This window comes from Scyliorhinus canicula, chromosome 1, assembly GCF_902713615.1.
Source record: "Scyliorhinus canicula chromosome 1, sScyCan1.1, whole genome shotgun sequence".
NCBI classification, from domain to species: domain Eukaryota; kingdom Metazoa; phylum Chordata; class Chondrichthyes; order Carcharhiniformes; family Scyliorhinidae; genus Scyliorhinus; species Scyliorhinus canicula.
In genome coordinates this window covers 16,899,961-16,917,755 of record NC_052146.1, presented here as the reverse complement: position 1 = coordinate 16,917,755, position 17,795 = coordinate 16,899,961, and the positions used below count along the sequence as shown (strand labels likewise).

Here is a 17,795-nt window from a genome sequence, read left to right as displayed (position 1 = left end):
GCAAGCACGGGGAGAATGTGCAAACTCCACACGGACAGTGACCCAAAGCCGGGATCGAACCTGGGACCTCGGCGCCGTGAGGGAGAGTTGGGAGGGGGTGCAGGGTAGGTAAGAAGGAGCCTTGTGGGATATTAGGGGAGGTGACAGGTGGGGGGTCCTGGAAGGGAGAGCCTGTAAGGGGATGTGGGGGGCCTGAAGAGGGGTGCCCCAGAGACCACATAGCGGGGTGTCCTTATTTGGAGGGTGTGGGGTAGTGCCCCACATGTGTGGGCACCCACATACATTGGCAACCTTTTACTATCTACAGCATACATAACAGGAACTCACCAACACTCCTTTGGCAGCACCTTCCAAACCCACGACCACAGCCACCTGGAAGGACAGGTGCTACAGATCCCCACAGGGCAGAAGTAGGCCGTTTGGCCCATTGATCCTGCACTGACCCTCCAAAAGAGCACCTAGGCCCACTCTCCTCCTCTATCCCTGTAACCCCACATAACCGTTTGGACACAATGGGCAATTTAGCATGGCCAATCCACCTAACCCACACATCTTTGGACTGTGGGAGGAAACCGGATGCATGGGAACACCCCCATCTGGACTTTCCCTCCAAACCACAAATTATTATTATTATCTTTATTATTATCACAAGTGGACTTACATTAACACTAACACCGCATTAAAACTAAAACTATTCACAATGCCCTATGCTGCTCTTGTTTGGCCCTTGTTCTGCACTGTAACCAATCTCTATTTGTTGATGTACCATTGTCCATGTCCTCTGTCGATTATTCTTTTCTCTACCATGTACGTACTGTGTACGTTCCCTTGGCCGCAGAAAAATACTTTTCACTGTTTTTCGGTACATGTGACAATAAATATCAATCAATCACTGAAGTTCCTGTGAAAAACCCCTAGTCGCCACACTCTGGCACCTGTTCGGGAGAACACTGAGGGAGAATTTGGAATGTCCAATTCACCTAACAGCACGTCTTTCGGGACTTGTGGGAGGAATCCGGAGCACCCGGAGGAAACCCACGCAGACACGGGGAGAATATGCAGACTCTGCACAGATAGTGACCCAGCGGGGAATCGAACCTGGGTCCCTGGTGCTGTGAAGCAACAGTGCTCACCACTGTGCTACCGTGCCGCCTATTATCCTGACTTGGAAATATATCACTGTCTCCTTTACTATCGCTAGGATTTTCCTTTCTTACCAAAGTTGCCCCAGATTAGCAGAATGAGTCACTGCGGCAGGAGCCTTGAATCATATCCTAGTCAAGAGCATTCTTTGAATAGTATATCTGTGTACCGTGTTACACTACGGCAGCGTGGCCTGTCCTGCTACATTAGGACATCTTTAGCTAAATTCTGTAAGCTTTTGAATACTCATGGAAAAGGACGAGTGTTGTCCAAGGGTTAAGTAAGGGCTGGTTTAGCTCACAAGGCTAAATCGCTGGCTTTTAAAGCAGACCAAACAGGCCAGCAGCACGGTTTGATTCCCGTATCAGCCTCCCCGGACAGGCGCCGGAATGTGGCGACTAGGGGCTTTACACAGTAACTTCATTGAAGCCTACTCGTGACAATAAGCGATTTTCATTTCATTTCAAGGTGCTAGTGGTAGGGGATTCAATAGTCAGGGGCACAGATAGGAGCTTCTGTGGCCGCACAAATGACCCCAGGATAGTAGTTTGCCTCTCTGGTGCCAGGGTCCTGGATGTCTCTGAGCGGATACAAAGCATCGTAAAACGGGAGGGAAATCAGACAGAGGTCACTGTCCACATTGGCACCAATTATATAGGTAGATAGAGTATCGAGGTCCTGCAATGGCAATTTAGGGAGCTAGTTGGAAGATTAAAAAGCAGGACCTCTAGGGTAGTAATCTCAGGATTACTCCCCGTGCCACGTTCTAGCGAGGCTGGCACCAGGGATATAGTGCAGCTGAACACGTGGCTAAAGAACGGGTGCAGGAGGGAGGGCTTCAGTTTTTTGGATCACCGGGGTGTCTTCCAGGGAAGGTGGGGTCTGTACAAGAAGGACGGGTTGCACCTGAACTGGAGGGGCACCAATATCCTGGCTGGGAGGTTTGCTAGTGTGGTTCGGGTGGGTTTAAACTAATTTGGCAGGGGGCTGGGAATCAGAACAGTAAGCCAGCAAGTGTAGAGTCTCGGCATGAGCATGGTGCCAGGGCCAGGCTGGCTAAAATGAAGGGTAGGCTGGGAGAGGTCGAACTCAGTGGGCTTGGAGGTCTGAAGTGTATCTGCTTCAATGCACGGAATATAACAGGTAAGACAGATGAACTTAAAGCCTTGATTCATGCGCGGAATTTGGATGTAGTTGCTGTAATGGTGACTTGGTTAAAAAAAACACAGGATGGCAGCTAAATATTCCAGGAAAAAGGTGTTTTAGGCGAGACAGGGAAGAAGGTAAAAGAGGTGGGGGAGTTGCAATACTGGTTAGAGAACATATTACAGCTGTACAGAGGGAGGACACCATGGAAGAATCAAGTAACGAGGCACACTGGGTAGAATTCAGAAACGGAAGGGGGCAGTCACTATGATAGGGGTGTACTACACGCTTCCGAACACTCCATGGGAAGCTGAAGAACAGATATGTAAGCAGATTCTGGATAGATGTAGAAATAATAGGGTTGTTATAGTGGGAGACTTTAATTTTCCTCATGTTGACTGGAAATCCCTGAGGCCCAGGGATCTGGATGGTGAGGAATTTGTTAAGTTTGTCCAAGAAGGAGCAGCACGGTGGCACAGTGGTTAGCATTGCTGCCTACGGCGCTGAGGACCCGGGTTCGAATCCCGGCCCTGGGTCACTGTCTGTGTGGAGTTTGCAGATTCTCCCCGTGTCTGCATGGGTTTCACCCCCACAACCCAAAAGATGTGCAGGGTAGGTGGATTGGCCACGCTAAATTGCCCCTTAATTGGAAAAAATAATTGGGTACTCTAAATTTTTTATTTTTTTTTAAAGTTTGTCCAAGAAGGTTTTTTGGAACAATATATGGATAGTCCGACTGGAGAGGGGGCTATATTGGACTTAGTACTTGGGAACGAGCCCGGCCAGGTCAGCAAAGTTGCAGTGGGGGAACGTCTGGTGAACAGTGACCACAATTCCGTAAGCTTTCGACTACTCATGGAAAAGGACAAGTGTTGTCCTACGGTAAGGTGCTAAATTGGGAAAAGGCAATCAGATTTGGCAGGATTTGGAGGCTGTTGTTTGGGAGAAGCTGTTTGAGGACAAATCCACATTTGGCATGTGGGAGTCTTTTAAGGAACAGTTGATGGGGCTGCAGGACAGGCATGTGCCAGTATAAAGGAAGGACAGGAAAGGCAGGATTCGGCAACCATGGATGACCAGGGAAATTGAGAATCTTGCCAAAAAGAAAAAAGCACAGTATGCTGTTTTGTTTTTTGTTTTATTTTAAAATTTAGAGTACCCAATCATTTTTTCCAATTAAGGGGCAATTTAGCATGGCCAATCCACCTAGCCTGCGCATCTTTGGGTTGTGGGGGCGAAACCCACGCAAACACGGGGAGAATGTGCAAACTCCACACGGACAGTGACCCAGAGCCGGGATCGAACCTGGGACCTCAGCGCCGTGAGGCCGCAGTGCTAAACAACTGCGCCACCATGGTGCCCCCAACTTTTAATAGATTGTGGTATGGGGAGCACACGGCCCACTCGACAGGTATGGTACAACAGAAATGGAAAAGTATTTTTTAAAGCAAACCAATGTTTATTCTATGAACTCAAGTCAATCTTTTTAAAACATACAGTAAACATCTTCGCAACCATTAATTCAAATACAACCCCCAAAGAATACAACACTAAGTAATCATTAAGCTGTCCTTTTAACATCCATAAGACTTAAAAAAGAACTTTTAACAGAAGCACATCAGGTTAAAGTCACTACTGAGAGCAGTTTTAGTCTTAAATCATCAAAGGATCGATTTGAAGTTTTTAGATTTCAGAGAGAGAGACTAATACCCCGTCTGGCTGGGACTGCAGCTATCCAGCTCTGAAAACAAAACTGAAACACACCCTGCAGAAAACTGCCTAAAACGAAAGTAAAAAGCTGACAGAAAGCCCAGCTTCGCCCACTCTCTGTCATCACTGCAGTAATAAACACCCTCACCTTAAAGGTACACTCACTACAGATATTTATATACACACCCATTTATATACACCCATTTCTTAAAGATACTCTCACATGACAATCTATATACCTTTTGCAGTTTGTTGTTGAATTTCCCCCTTCTTTGCTTCAAATTGCAATATTTGTTAATACTGCCTTTTTAAACTAAAATAAATTATGTCAGAAAAGCCAGAGCCAGTTCCATGATGCCACGTTGCTTTGAGTTCATGCAGTCTGAATTAATCTCCTCAACTGCCACCCCTACACTCACAGTCAGGCAGAATGCAGCTGCTTCACAAGTGTTATACCTTTTAAATCCTGAACAAGATGTGAGTCATCATTTTCCGATAAATCCAGACAGTTGTTTAAGATTAAAGTTAATTTATTTTGCCCACTGCCACTGACCAGCTTTCACAGAATCTCTACAGTGCAGAAGGACACCATTCGGCCCATTGAGTCTGCACTGGCCCTCTGACAGAGCACTCTAATCAGGTCCCACCTTGCCCTATACCTGGAACCCAACCTGCACACCTTTGGACACTGTGGGGGAATTTAGCGTGACCAATCCACCTAACCTGCACACCTTTGGATTGTGGGAGGAACTGGAGCACCCGGAGGAAACCCACGCAGACACGGGGGGAAGGTGCAAACTCCACACAGACTGTCACCCGAGGCCGGAATCGAACCCGGATCCCTGGCACCGTGAGGCAGTAGTGCTAACCACTGTGCCAGCGTTCTGAACACTGGGGCAAGATTGCATATGGGACAGTCATACTTTACCACCTGATCTCCCAAGTGTCCATTCTTCCTGCTGCCGTTAGCACAATGACTATTGACAGCTTATCTGACTGTACAAGAACTCAATACAGTCGAACACAAATCCACTCCCACCTGATGTTCACACATCAGCTTTAACATCAGGTACAGATTGATTAAAATACTCATTCCAAATGGACTCATTGGAAAGCACTGAGGGCTGGGCAGCATGGTGGCTCAGTGGTTAGCACTGGGACTACGGCGCTGAGGACCCGGGTTCGATTCCCCGATCTGGGTCACTGACTGTGTGGAGTTTGCACATTCTCTCTGTGACTGCATGGGTTTCACCCCCACAACCCTAAAAGATATGCAGGTTAGGTGAATTGGCCGTGCAAAGTCGCCCCTTAATTGGAAAAAAAAATAATTGGGTACTCTTAAAAAAAAGAAAAGCACTCAGGGGTGTCTTGATCATTTCTCTGCTCCTAACCTAGAATGAAAAGGAAGACGTACCTCTATAAAGGACCTTTCGCAACTTCAGGACAGCCTTTGAAGTGTAGTTACTACTATAATGTAGGAAATACAGCAGGCAAAATGTTGTTCATTCAGTGCTGCTCGGTCAACATCGTAGACTTACACCACATTCACTGCAGCGGTTCAAGAAGGTGGTTTGTCAATTAGAGATGGACAATAAATGCTGGCCTGGCCAGTGACACTTACATCCCATGAATGAATAGTTACAAACACAGCAAGGTCCCAAAAATATCAATGTGACAATAACCAGTTCATGTCTGGTTGGAGTTGGAGTCTGCACATCCTCCCCGTGTCTGCGTGGGTTTCCTCCGGGTGCTCCGGTTTCCTCCCACAGTCCAAAGATGTGCAGGTTAGGTGGATTGGCCATGATAAATTGCCCTTAGTGTCCAAAATGGCCCTTAGTGTTGGGTGGGGTTACTGGGTTATGGGGATAGGGTGCAGGTGTTGACCATGGGTAGGGTGCTCTTTCCAAGAGCCGGTGCAGTCTCGATGGGCCGAATGGCCTCCTTCTGCATTGTAAATTCTATGTAAATTCTATGTGATTTAATGAATTGATTAACAGATGAATATTGGCCAGGATAGTGACAAGATTTCCTTTGTTCCATAAGGATGGGAACAGAGGGATACGGACCCCGGAAGTGCAGAAGGTTTTAGTTTAGATAGGCATTATCATAGATTATCATAGAATTTACTGTGCAGAAGGAGGCCATTCGGCCCATTGAATCTGCACTGGATCCTGGAAAGAGCACCCTACCCAAGGTCACCATCTCCACCCTATCCCCATAACCCAGTAACCCCACCCAACACTAAGGGCAATTTTTGGACACTAAGGGCAATTTATCATGGCCAATCCACCTAACCTGCACATTTTTGGACTGTGGGAGGAAACCGGAGCACCCGGAGGAAACCCACGCACACACGGGGAGGATGTGCAGACTCCGCACAGACAGTGACCCAAGCTGGAATCGAACCTGGGACCCTGGAGCCGTGAAGCAATTGTGCTATCCACAATGCTACCGTGCTGCCCAAATTATGTTTGGCACAGGCTAGGGCAGCACGGTGGTGCAGTGGTTAGCACTGCTGCCTCACTGCGCCGAGGTCCCAGGTTCGATTCCGGCTCTGGGTCACTGTCCGTGTGGAGTTTGCACATTCTCCCCGTGTTTGCATGGGTTTCGCCCCCACAGCTCAAAGTTGTGCAGGATTGGTGGATTGGCCAGGCTAAATTGCCTCTTAATTGGAAAAATAAATTGGGTGCTCTAAATTTATTTTTAAAAAATGTTTGGCACAGGCTTGGAGGGCCGAAGTGCCTGTTCCTGTATTGAACTGTTCTTTGCACTTTGAAAATCAGCACGTTGGAATTTCTTATGTTCACCAGAAGGGGCAGTTGGGACTCTGGTTCTAAACTGGGGGTTACCATTGATCATAAATTGAACTAGACTAGCCATGTTTATAGTGTGGCTACTAGGGCAGGTCAAAGGCTAGGAATCCTACTGTGAATAACTCACCTCCTGATCCCCCAAGTCTGTCCACCATCAACAAGGTACAAGTCAGGAGTGTGATGGAATACTCTCCACTTGCCTGGATGAGTGCAGCTCCAACAACACTCAAAAGGCTTGACACCATCCAGGACAAAGCAGCCCGCTTGATTGCTCCCCCTTCCACAAACATTCAAATCTTCCACCACCGACGAACAGTGACAGCCGTGTGTACCATCTACAAGATGCACTGCAGTAACTTACCAAAGTTCCTTAGGCAGCACATTCCAAACCCACGACCACTACCATCTAGAAGGACAAGAGCAGCAGATACCTGGGAACCCCACCACCTGGAGGTTCCCCTCCAAGTCATTCACCACCCTGACTTGGAAATATATCGCCGTTCCTTCACTGTCGCTGGGGCAACATTCTGGAACTCCCTCCCTAACAGCACAGTGGGTGTACCTACATCTCAGTGACTGCAGCAGTTCAAGAAGGCAGCTTACCACCACCTTCTGAAAGGCAAACTAGGGATGGGCAATAAATGCTGACCAAATGTATTTTACAAAACTCTCATTCGCGAAGCAGTGCGTCTGGCAGTGCAATGGCAAGACGAGATTTTCTTCTCCAGTCATCAGAGTGGGCCCCACATCCACGAGTGAGAACATTATGCACTGATCCCTCAGGGCATTGAAGCCAATCATAACATTACCACCCCCAAAACTGAGCTCAACCAAGGTGCACTCTGGTTTTGAGAGCGACGAACATGTGGTTTGTATGTCTTGCAGTTTCAGCTATCAGTTCATTAAAGGATGGTAAATTTTAATAAAAAGTAAGATGAATTGTATCACTAATCAATCCTTTACCACTTTTCATTTTGCAGGTTCCGCTGGTACCTTTGATCCCTGGTATGAGTATTTTAATCAATGTGTTCCTGATGTTAAAGCTGAATTTCTTGACCTGGGTGAGGTTTTCCGTTTGGGTAGCAATAGGTACGACAAGTTTATTTTACAACTTACTTCTACTCAATGAGCATTTGCCTTGCCAGGTTCCATTGTTGGCATATTGGCCTAGGATTGGGGATTCTAATCTATAGTTTCTTTAGCTCAACCTCCTGTACGGCTCCCCATGCCACCGACGGACCATCGTGAGGAATCAATACACAACTGGCGGTAAAATGCGAGCTATTGTTTTTTTCACCCTGTAATGTTTTTATCCCGCCTGTTGCTGTGATCTGGAATACACTCTTTGAAAGGGTGGTTGAAGAAGATTACAGCAGGTGAGTGGGACGAATTAGTACCTCAGTCAGAGGGCCAGCTTAGACACGGGGGAACCAAGTGATCTCCTATGAGTAGCAATGAATCATAGGCTGGTTAAATCAGGACGGAGGCCATTCGGCCTTTTGTGACCAATGCCAGCTCTTGGCAAAATGCAACTCAATTAGTCCCATTCCTCCGGCTTCACACCATCTCTTCAAATACATGTCCACGCCCCTTTCCAAAGGTATGATTGAGTCTGCCTCTACCACATTCTCAGGCAGTACATTCTGGATCCCCACCACTCGCTGTATTATTTATTTTTCTCCTTGTGTCACCTTCGTTCTTTTGCCATTCACCTTGAATCAATGTCCTCTGGTTCTCGAACCTCCCACCAATGGAAGTAAGTTCTCCCTACCTGCCGCCTCATGATTTTGAACACCTCTATCAAATCTCCTCTCCAACTTCTCTGAACAGACGAAAAAGGAGCGGGATTATGCCATTTGGCCCATTAAAACCCTACCTCGCCAGTCAATGCGATCATGGTTGATCTGATTGTGGCCTCAACTCTCCCCCCACTACCCCCTACACCCCTACCCCCAATAACCTTTGACTCCTTTGTCAGTCAAGACTCTGTCCACCTCTGCCTTAAAAATATCCAATGACCCTGCCTCCACTGCCCTCTGGAGAAGGGAGTTCTAAAAATATGCTGAGATAAATGAAGTCTCCCAATCGCAGCCTTAAATGGGAGACACCTTGGGCGAGATTCTCCGTCCCGAGATGGTGGGGTTCCCAGGTATCTGCTGCTCTTGTCTTTCTAGGTGGTAGTGGTTGTGGGTTTGGTAAGTTACAGCAGTGCATCTTGTAGATGGTGCACACGGCTGCCGCTGTTCGTCGGTGATGGAGGTTTGATTGTGCGTGGAAGGGGGAGCAATCAAGCGGGGCTGCTTTGTCCTGGATGGTGTCAGCCATGGGATCATTCTTGTAAATCTTTTCTGAGTTCTCTTTATCCCTTCACATCGCTCCCAAAGTGTGATGTCCTCTCCACCCCCAGGTAACCCCCATTCAAACTGTTTCCCATACCAGCCTCCCTGAACAGGCGCCGGAACGTGGCGACTAGGGGCTTTTCACAGTAACTTCATTTGAAGCCTACAATAAGCGATTTTCATTTTAAAAAAAATCTTTATTACTCACACGATGAGTACAAAACAGCATTTGGCTCATCCTGCGGTAAAACCTTACGCTTCTATCCAACTGTTTTTTAAAATGGTTCCAAGGATTATGATTGCTCGATTAAACCCGGAATTTTGACTCATGTGTTTATCATGAGTTGTGTGAAGAATTTCTTGGCATCAATCCGATCGTTTTCCCTTATTTGTTTGAACCTGTGCATTTTATCCTCCTGTCATGGGATACTTTGAAGCATGTTCCAAATTGAGCTACTTCATTAGACTGGGGAATAGCAGACTTTCCATTACAGGGTCCCCCACTGTCAGCATGAGGCACTCTGACCCATCCAGATGCACCATAAAGCTCCCTCTGCCTCAGGAATGCGCATCAGCCCTGGTCATTGAAGAGCACGCCTCCTGGAAGCAGCATGATTTTCCATCCCGACTTCCATTTCCCTTATGGAAATGAAATGAAATGAAAATCGCTTATTGTCACGAGTAGGCTTCAATGAAGTTACCGTGAAAAGCCCCTAGTCGCCACATTCCGGCGCCTGTCCGGGGAGGCTGGTACAGGAATCGAACCGTGCTGCTGGCCTGCTTTAAAAGCCAGCGATTTAGCCCAGTGAGCTAAACCAGCCACTTGTTATATTGGAGCAGGCTTTCTGCCGTGAGCCTAAAGCATTTGAAACTCAATGTCCATTCTTCGCACCAACCAGCAAGGAGATTTCCAATCTGTCAGGCTGGACTGTGTTTGAATGAAGAATCCGAAAAACCAACGTCAAACCCACTTCACCACCAAGTTCGTACGTCATTTAAGATGCCCTTAAAACCTACCTCTTTTTTAAAATAAATTTAGAGCACCCAATTAATTTTTTCCAATTAAGGGGCAATTTAGCGTGGCCAATCCACCCACCCTGCACATCTTTGGGTAAAACCTACGTCTTTGACCAGCCTTTTGGTCACCTGTCTTCACATCTTTGCATGTGGCTCAGTGTCAACCCTTGTTTGACAATCACTCCTGTGATGGTCTTGAGACATTTTATTGTGATAAAGGTGCTATATAAATGCACTTTGTTGCCATTTCATACTGCTGACTATCTTACATGATGCTATGACAACCAAACTCAATTTCCTTAAGTAAAGGGGCAGCACGGTAGCATGGTGGTTAGCATAAATGCTTCACAGCTCCAGGGTCCCAGGTTTGATTCCCGGCTGGGTCACTGTCTGTGCGGAGTCTGCACGTCCTCCCCGTGTGTGCGTGGGTTTCCTCCGGGTGCTCCGGTTTCCTCCCACAGTCCAAAGATGTGCAGGTTAGGTGGATTGGCCATGCTAAATTGCCCGTACTGTCCTAAAAAGTAAAGTTAAGGGGGGGGGGGGGGGTTGTTGGGTTACGGGTATAGGGTGGATACGTGGGTTTGAGTAGGGTGATCATTGCTCGGCACAACAACGAGGGCCGAAGGGCCTGTTCTGTGCTGTACTGTTCTATGTTCTATGTTCTAAAGTAAGGATATAATTAAATTATGATGTGGAGATGCCGGCGTTGGACTGGTGTGAGCACAGTAAGAAGTCTTACAACACCAGGTTAAAGTCCAACAGGTTTGTTTCAAACACTAGCTTTCAGAGCACTGCTCCTTCCTCAGGTGAATGGAGAGGTATGTTCCAGAAACATATATACAGACAAATTCAAAGATGCCAGACAATGCTTAGAATGCGAGCATTAGCAGGTAATTAAATCTTTACAGATCCAGAGATAGGGGTAACCCCAGGTTAAAGAGGTGTGAATTGTCTCAAGCCAGGACAGTTGGTAGGATTTCGCAAGTCCAGGCCAGATGGTGGGGGATGAATGCGACATGAATCCCAGGTCCCGGTTGAGGCCGCACTCATGTGTGCGGAACTTGGCTATAAGTTTCTGCTCGGCGATTCTGCGCGTCCTGAAGGCCGCTTTGAAGAACGCTTACCCGGAGATCAGAGGCTGAATGCCCTTGACTGCTGAAGTGTTCCCCGACTGGAAGGGGACATTCCTGCCTGGTGATTGCCGCGCGATGTCTGTTCATTCGTTATCGCAGCGTCTGCATGGTCTCGCCAATGTACCACGCTTCAGGACATCCTTTCCTGCAGCGTATGAGGTAGACAACGTTGGCCGAGTCGCACGAGTATATACCTGGTGGGTGGTGTTCTCACGTGTAAAGGTGGCACCCATGTCGATGATCTGGCACGTCTTGCAGAGATTGCCCTGGCAGGGTTGTGTGGTGTCGTGGTCGCTGTTCTGAAGGCTGGGTAGTTTGCTGCAAACAATGGTTTGTTTGAGATTGCGCGGTTGTTTGAAGGAAAGTAGTGGGGGTGTGGGGATGACCTTGGCAAGATGTTCATCTTCATCGATGACGTGTTGAAGGCTGCCGAGAAGATGTCGTAGTTTCTCCGCTCCGGGAAAGTACTGGACGACGAAAGGTACTCTATCGGTTGTGTCCCGTGTTTGTCTTCTGAGGAGGTCGGTGTGATTTTTTGCTGTGGTGCGTTGGAACTGTCGATCGATGAGTCGAGCGCCATATCCCGTTCATACGAGGGCATCCTTCAGCATCTGTAGGTGTCTGTTACGCTCCTCCTCGTCTGAGCAGATCCGGCGTACACGGAGGCCTTGTCCACAGGGGATGGCTTCTTTAATGTGTTTAGGGTGGAAGCTGGAGAAGTGGAGCATCGTGAGGTTATCCGTGGCCTTGCGGTAAAGCGAAGTGCTGAGGTGACCGTCCTTGATGGAGACAACTGTGTCCAAGAATGCAACTGATTTTGGAGAGTAGTCCACGGTGAGTCTGATGGTGGGATGGAACTTATTGATGTCATTGTGTAGTTGTTTCAGTGATTCTTTGGCATGAGTCCGAAGGAAAAAAATGTCATCGATGTATCTGGTGTATAACGTCGGTTGAAGGTCCTGTGCGGTGAGGAGGTCTGGTTCAAACTTGTGCATGAAGATGTTGGCATATTGAGGTGCGAATTTGATCCCCATGGCTGTTCCGTGCGTCTGGATGAACTTGTTGTCGAGGTGAAGACGTTGTGATCCAGAATGAAGCAGATGAGTTGCAGAATTGCGTCTGGAGATTGGCAGTTTTCGGTGTTGAGTACTGAGGCTGTTGCAGCAATGCCGTCGTCTTGGGGGATGCTGGTGTCGAGTGCCGAATTAGTGTAGAGATAGGAGGAGAGAAATGATCAAGACACCGCTCAGTGCTTTTCTTATTTTTAGAGTACCCAATTATTTTTTTTTCAATTAAGGGGCAACTTAACACGGCCAATTCACCTAACCTGCACACCTTTTAGGGTTGTGGGGGTGAAACCCATGCAGTCACGGGGAGAATGTGCAAACTCCACACAGTCAGTGACCCATGGCGGGGATTCGAACCCGGGTCCTCAGCGCCGTAGTCCCAGTGCTAACCACTGAGCCACCATGCTGCCCACCCCTCAGTGCTTTCCAATGAGTCCATTTGGAATGAGTATTTTAATCAATCTGTACCTGATGTTAAAGCTGATGTGTGAACATCAGGTGGGAGCAGATTTGTGTTTGACTGTATTGAGTTCTTGTACAGTCAGATAAGCTGTCAATAGTCATTGTGCTAACGGCAGCAGGAAGAATGGACACTTGGGAGATCAGGTGGCAAAGTATGACTGTCCCATATGCAATCTTGCCCCAGTATTCAGAACGCCGGCACAGTGGTTGGCACTACTGCCTCACGGCGCCAGGGAACCGGGTTTGATTCCAGCCTCGGGTGACAGTCTGTGTGGAGTTTGCACCTTCTCCCCGTGTGTGCGTGGGTTTCCTCCGGGTGCTCCAGTTCCTCCCACAATCCAAAGATGTGCAGGTTAGGTGGATTGGTCATGCTAAATTCCCCCATAGTGTCCAAAGGTGTGCAAGTTGGGTTCCAGGTATTGGGCGAGGTGGGCGGGGGAGTGGACCTGAGTGCTCTGTCAGAGGGTCAGTGCAGACTCAATGGGCCGAATGGCGTCCTTCTGCACTGTAGAGATTCTGTAAAAGCTGGTCAGTGGCAGTGGACAAAATAAATTAACTTTAATCTTAAACAACTGTCTGAATTTATCGGAAGATGATGATTCACATCTTGTTAAAGATTTAAAAGCAGTCTTCCACTAACAATGAAGAGGGTTTATTAACAGTAGGCAAAGGTAACAGTGTACAGGCACAGAACACTTATGGTTAGTTCTTGTCTCTCCAGCTCCGGGGTCCACACTGCCCAGGGCCCCGCTCCCAGGGTCACGTGCTTTCTCTCTTTTGGTCGGTGTTCGCCTGCTCCCGTATGATTGGTCTCAAAGAACAAAGACCAATACAGCACAGGAACAGGCCCTTCGGCCCTCCAAGCCTGTGCCGGTCATGATACTAACCTTTGCCAAGACCCCTCAGCACTTCCTTGTGCCGTATCCCTCTATATCCATCCTATCCATGTATTTGGCAAGATGCCTTTTGAACGCCGTTAATGTATCTGCTTCCACAACTTCCCCTGGCAACGCGCTGCAGACACTCACCACCCTCTGCGTAAAAACTTGCCTCGCACATCTTCTCTAAACATTGCCCCACGTGCCTTAAAATTATGCCCCCTGGTGACTGGCCCCTCCACCCTGGGCAAGAGTGCCTGCCCATCCACTCTGTCCATGCCCGTCATAATCTTGTAGACCTCTATCAGGTCACCCCTCAACCTCCGTCGTTCTAATGAAAACAGTCCGAGTCTATTCAGCCTCTCCAACATAGCTAACACCCTCCAGACCAGGCAACATCCTGGTTAAGCTCCTCTGCACCCTCTCCAAAGTCTCCACATCCTTCTGGTAGTGTGGCAACCAGAATATTCCAAATGCGGCCGTACCAAGGTGCTATACAACTGTAGCGTGACTTGCCAGTTTTTATACTCGAAAGCATTCCATATGCTTTCTTGACTGCCTTGTCCACTTGTGTTGCTACCTTCAAAGATCTGTGGACATGCACGCCCATATATTTCTATATTCCTAAGAGTTTAGCCATTTACGGTATATTGTTGTGCCATTTACAGCAAAACATATATTCTCGAGCTGGTCACGTAGGTCATAAAGCTCGCCCCTTAAAGGGGCCACACTACCCCATTGATATTTAGCACATACGACACGGGTCCAGATTGGGATATGAACCGACCGACTAACCAGAGTGGAACCGCGAAGAAATCTCGAACTAGAACCAGGTCGCACGCCTGGAATGATCTGTCACCCTTTTGTGATGTTGATTTTTCTGGGAGGCCTGATGTGCCTCCACCCTCATCGGCAAATTTGGAAATGTAAAATCCAAACGAGTTCTGAGGCAAAGGCCCATAGGCAATTCAGCTGGCGTGAGCCTCGTGGTGGAGTGGGTGGGGGGGGGGGGGGGGGGGGGGGGGGGGGGGGGGGGGGGGGAATAGTCTTGGGATGGATTCTCCCGCTCGCCTGCCGTAAGAACGCCACGGGCAAGACGCCGACAATGGTAAAATCAATTGACCTCGGACGGGATTCTCCGGTCGCCGGGTGAACACAGCCGGACAATCCCGCCCTATGCCTCTATTCTTCCTACCAAAGTGCACAACCGCACACTTTTCCACATTGTATTCCATCTGTCATTTCTTTGCCCACTCTCCTAGCTTGTCCAAATCCTTCTGCAGCCCCCTTGCTTCCTCAATGCTACCTGTCCCTCTACTTATCTCTGTATCAGCTGCAAACGCAGCAACAGTGACTTCAGTTCCTTCTTCCAGATCATTAATGTATATTGAGAAAAGTTGTGGTCCCAGCACAGACCCCCGAGGCACACCACTCGTCTGCTGCCATTCTGCCAATCCCCACTCTCTGCCTCCTGCCAGTCAGCCAATCCTTTATCCATGCCTGTACGTTGCCCCGAATACCATCGGCTCTTATCTTATTCATCAGCCTCCTGTATGGCTCCTGGTCAAAGGCCTTCTAGAAATCCAAATAGATCGTATCCACTGGTTCTCTTTTGTCTAACTTCCTCATTACCGTCTCAAAGATTTGACAGGCATGACCTCCCCTGGACGAAGCCGTGCTGACTCATGCCCTATTTTACCATGCACTTCCAAGTACTCCGCAATCTCACCCTTAATAATGAACTCTAAAATCTTACCGACGTGCAAAGTCAGGCCAACCAGCCTATAATTTCCCATTTTCTGCCTCCCTCAGGGGTGTCACATTAGCCATTTTCCAGTCCTCTGGGACCTTCCCTGACTCCAGTTTAAGGCGGGCTCCTGCATATCTGAATCTCTTTAATAACTCTTTCAAATGTGGCATGTGCTCTCACGTGTAGTTCCAGTGACCAAAACATCATCCAGGTAAACCATCACTTTTGGGATATCCTGAAGGAGCTTTTCCACGGTACGCTGGAAAACAAGGAGGACATGCCGAAAGGTAGCCTCATGTACTGAAATCGCCCTTATGTGTATTGATCATGAAGAACCTTTGGGAACCTTTTCTAATTCCAACTGCAGGTACATGTGGCTGAGGACCAGCTTGGATAGGGTGAGACCTCCTGTCAGCTTGGCTTAGAGGCCCTCGATTTGGGGGACCGGGTACTTATTCACTGGGCAGCCTGGTTGATTGCTAGCTTATAGTCCGCAGGTATTCTTATTGATCGGTCTGGCTTCAGTCTGGTGTCCATGGGGTTGCCCCCTTGGAAGATTACACAGGTTTAATGATTCCCGTTTCCTCTAATCGCTTTAGCTCAGCTTTGATCTTTTGATGCAGGGCGTAGGGGTTGGGGGGGGGGGGGGGGGGGGAGGAGTGGTGGTGGAGGTGGTAGAATGTGACAAAAGCCTGAACTTTCACTTCCGATCATTGGCCACGGGAAAGAGCAGGTCGGAAAAGGTGGGCAAGGATGTGATCATCATGTCCCAGATATACCTCCACCGTGTCAAATCACCGAACAATGGTCAACTGGCCAGCCTCACACATGGAGAATAGCCACGTGGCCTACTTATATTTGTGTGATTGTGGAGCAGACGCAGAGTCACCGTCTCCGAAAGAGGGTGGGAGAATTTGAGAAAGGGGAGGCATGTTAAAGGGTGAAAAACAGGTGTTTTATATTATGGAGACGTTATCACCAATATTCAACCAGACCTGTCAAGTGTAAGCCTGCAGAAATTTAGACCTCTGATAAATTACAATCAAATTGTTATCATACGATCGATTCTGCATACAAATCAGTCCTGGGGAGTAGATCTGGCAACACTGGACAAACTGTAGGTGCTGGTCTGATACCTCCGATTTCAGGTTAAATTCTGCCTGACAACTCTCCTGTGGTGCATTGTGGGACATTTTAGCATGTTAGAGGTGCTTTATAAATGCAAGATGTTGTTGTTGTTGTTGGAAACCACCAGAGATGGTAAACGCGGCAACTTTGGAAGCTCCTAATGCGCACTCATCCATTGACAGGTCTTCTCATCTATTTCGGTTACGGTATCTGGCACAGCAAGGAGAGCCTGAAGGAGCCAAAACCGCGCAATGTGGTCGCCCGCTACGTGGTCCTTCCCAGTGGCAGCCTGGTGGAAACAGTGCAAACCGTCCAGCCAGACTCGCAGGACAACATGGGCATGGCGGAAGTGACTGGAGAAGTGAGTAGATAGTCGCGAGCTTGGCCAGTCACTCTTCGATGGAGGATGCCGCCGCCACCCCTCGCCACCGATGCCCCCCCCCCCTCCCAACCCCCTCATCACCCCCCCCCTCCCCCCCCCCCCCCCCCCCCCCACCACCACCACCTTCCAAGCGCCGACATGATTCCAGGAGCAGCCAGAGAGAGCTAAAACACAGCGTTTTCACCGAGCTGTTGGCGAACATTTCTCATATCGCCCATGGGATTTGTCAGCATCTGCTAGTTTTTGTTCCAAATTGAAGGGAAAGTAAGTGTTAATATGTCTGAAGTAAATTGGAAAAATTCTCCGCTAAGATAGCAGAGTGACGAATGTCAGATAAATTCATTCAAACACATGCAGAAGAATCCCAAATCTCCTGTACGTCCCTAAATTATTATTTGCAACATTTCAGTCAACTGAGCCAACTCCCCTCTCTTTCCTTCATCTTTTCATCCAGTGAGGTCGAGGAAAGATGGAGAAAGCAAAACAAAAAAACACTTTGTCAGAAACTTGCCTGTCCCCAGAGCTATATATTAAACGACGACCGACACATGTTGTGACATCATTACTTTGTGCGAGAAATATTCAGTATTGCATCAACTTGATGGGGCAGGATATATTTTATTAAAATTATTGAATACTTGTCACATGAGCCTATGGAAGTTTAGGGATTTTAAATCTGTTACACATGATTTAGCCCAGGTACCATTTCTGGCCTTGACTGATCTTCACTATGGTTCAATTGGCAAACATGCCCTCCATTAGTAATCCATCCACACTTACAGGGCACGATTCTCCGACCCCCCACCGGGGGGCAGCGGGAATCCCGC

At 48.1% G+C, this 17,795-nt stretch overlaps 1 protein-coding gene across 2 annotated transcripts in view; it reads left to right on the top strand.

The window, feature by feature from the left end:
- slc7a4 (solute carrier family 7 member 4) overlaps positions 1-17,009 on the top strand; it is a 62,575-nt gene extending 45,566 nt beyond the window's left edge. The window contains exons 4-5 of one of the 2 annotated variants that reach the window (XM_038812870.1): positions 7,793-7,901; positions 16,769-17,009. In XM_038812870.1, the coding sequence (XP_038668798.1) occupies positions 7,793-7,901; positions 16,769-16,959 (300 nt within the window). In that variant the 3' untranslated portion in view covers positions 16,960-17,009. The remainder of the gene's footprint in view (positions 1-7,792; positions 7,902-16,768) is intronic. The other variant, XM_038812929.1, reaches the window with a different exon arrangement.
- The last annotated feature ends 786 nt before the right edge of the window (positions 17,010-17,795 follow it).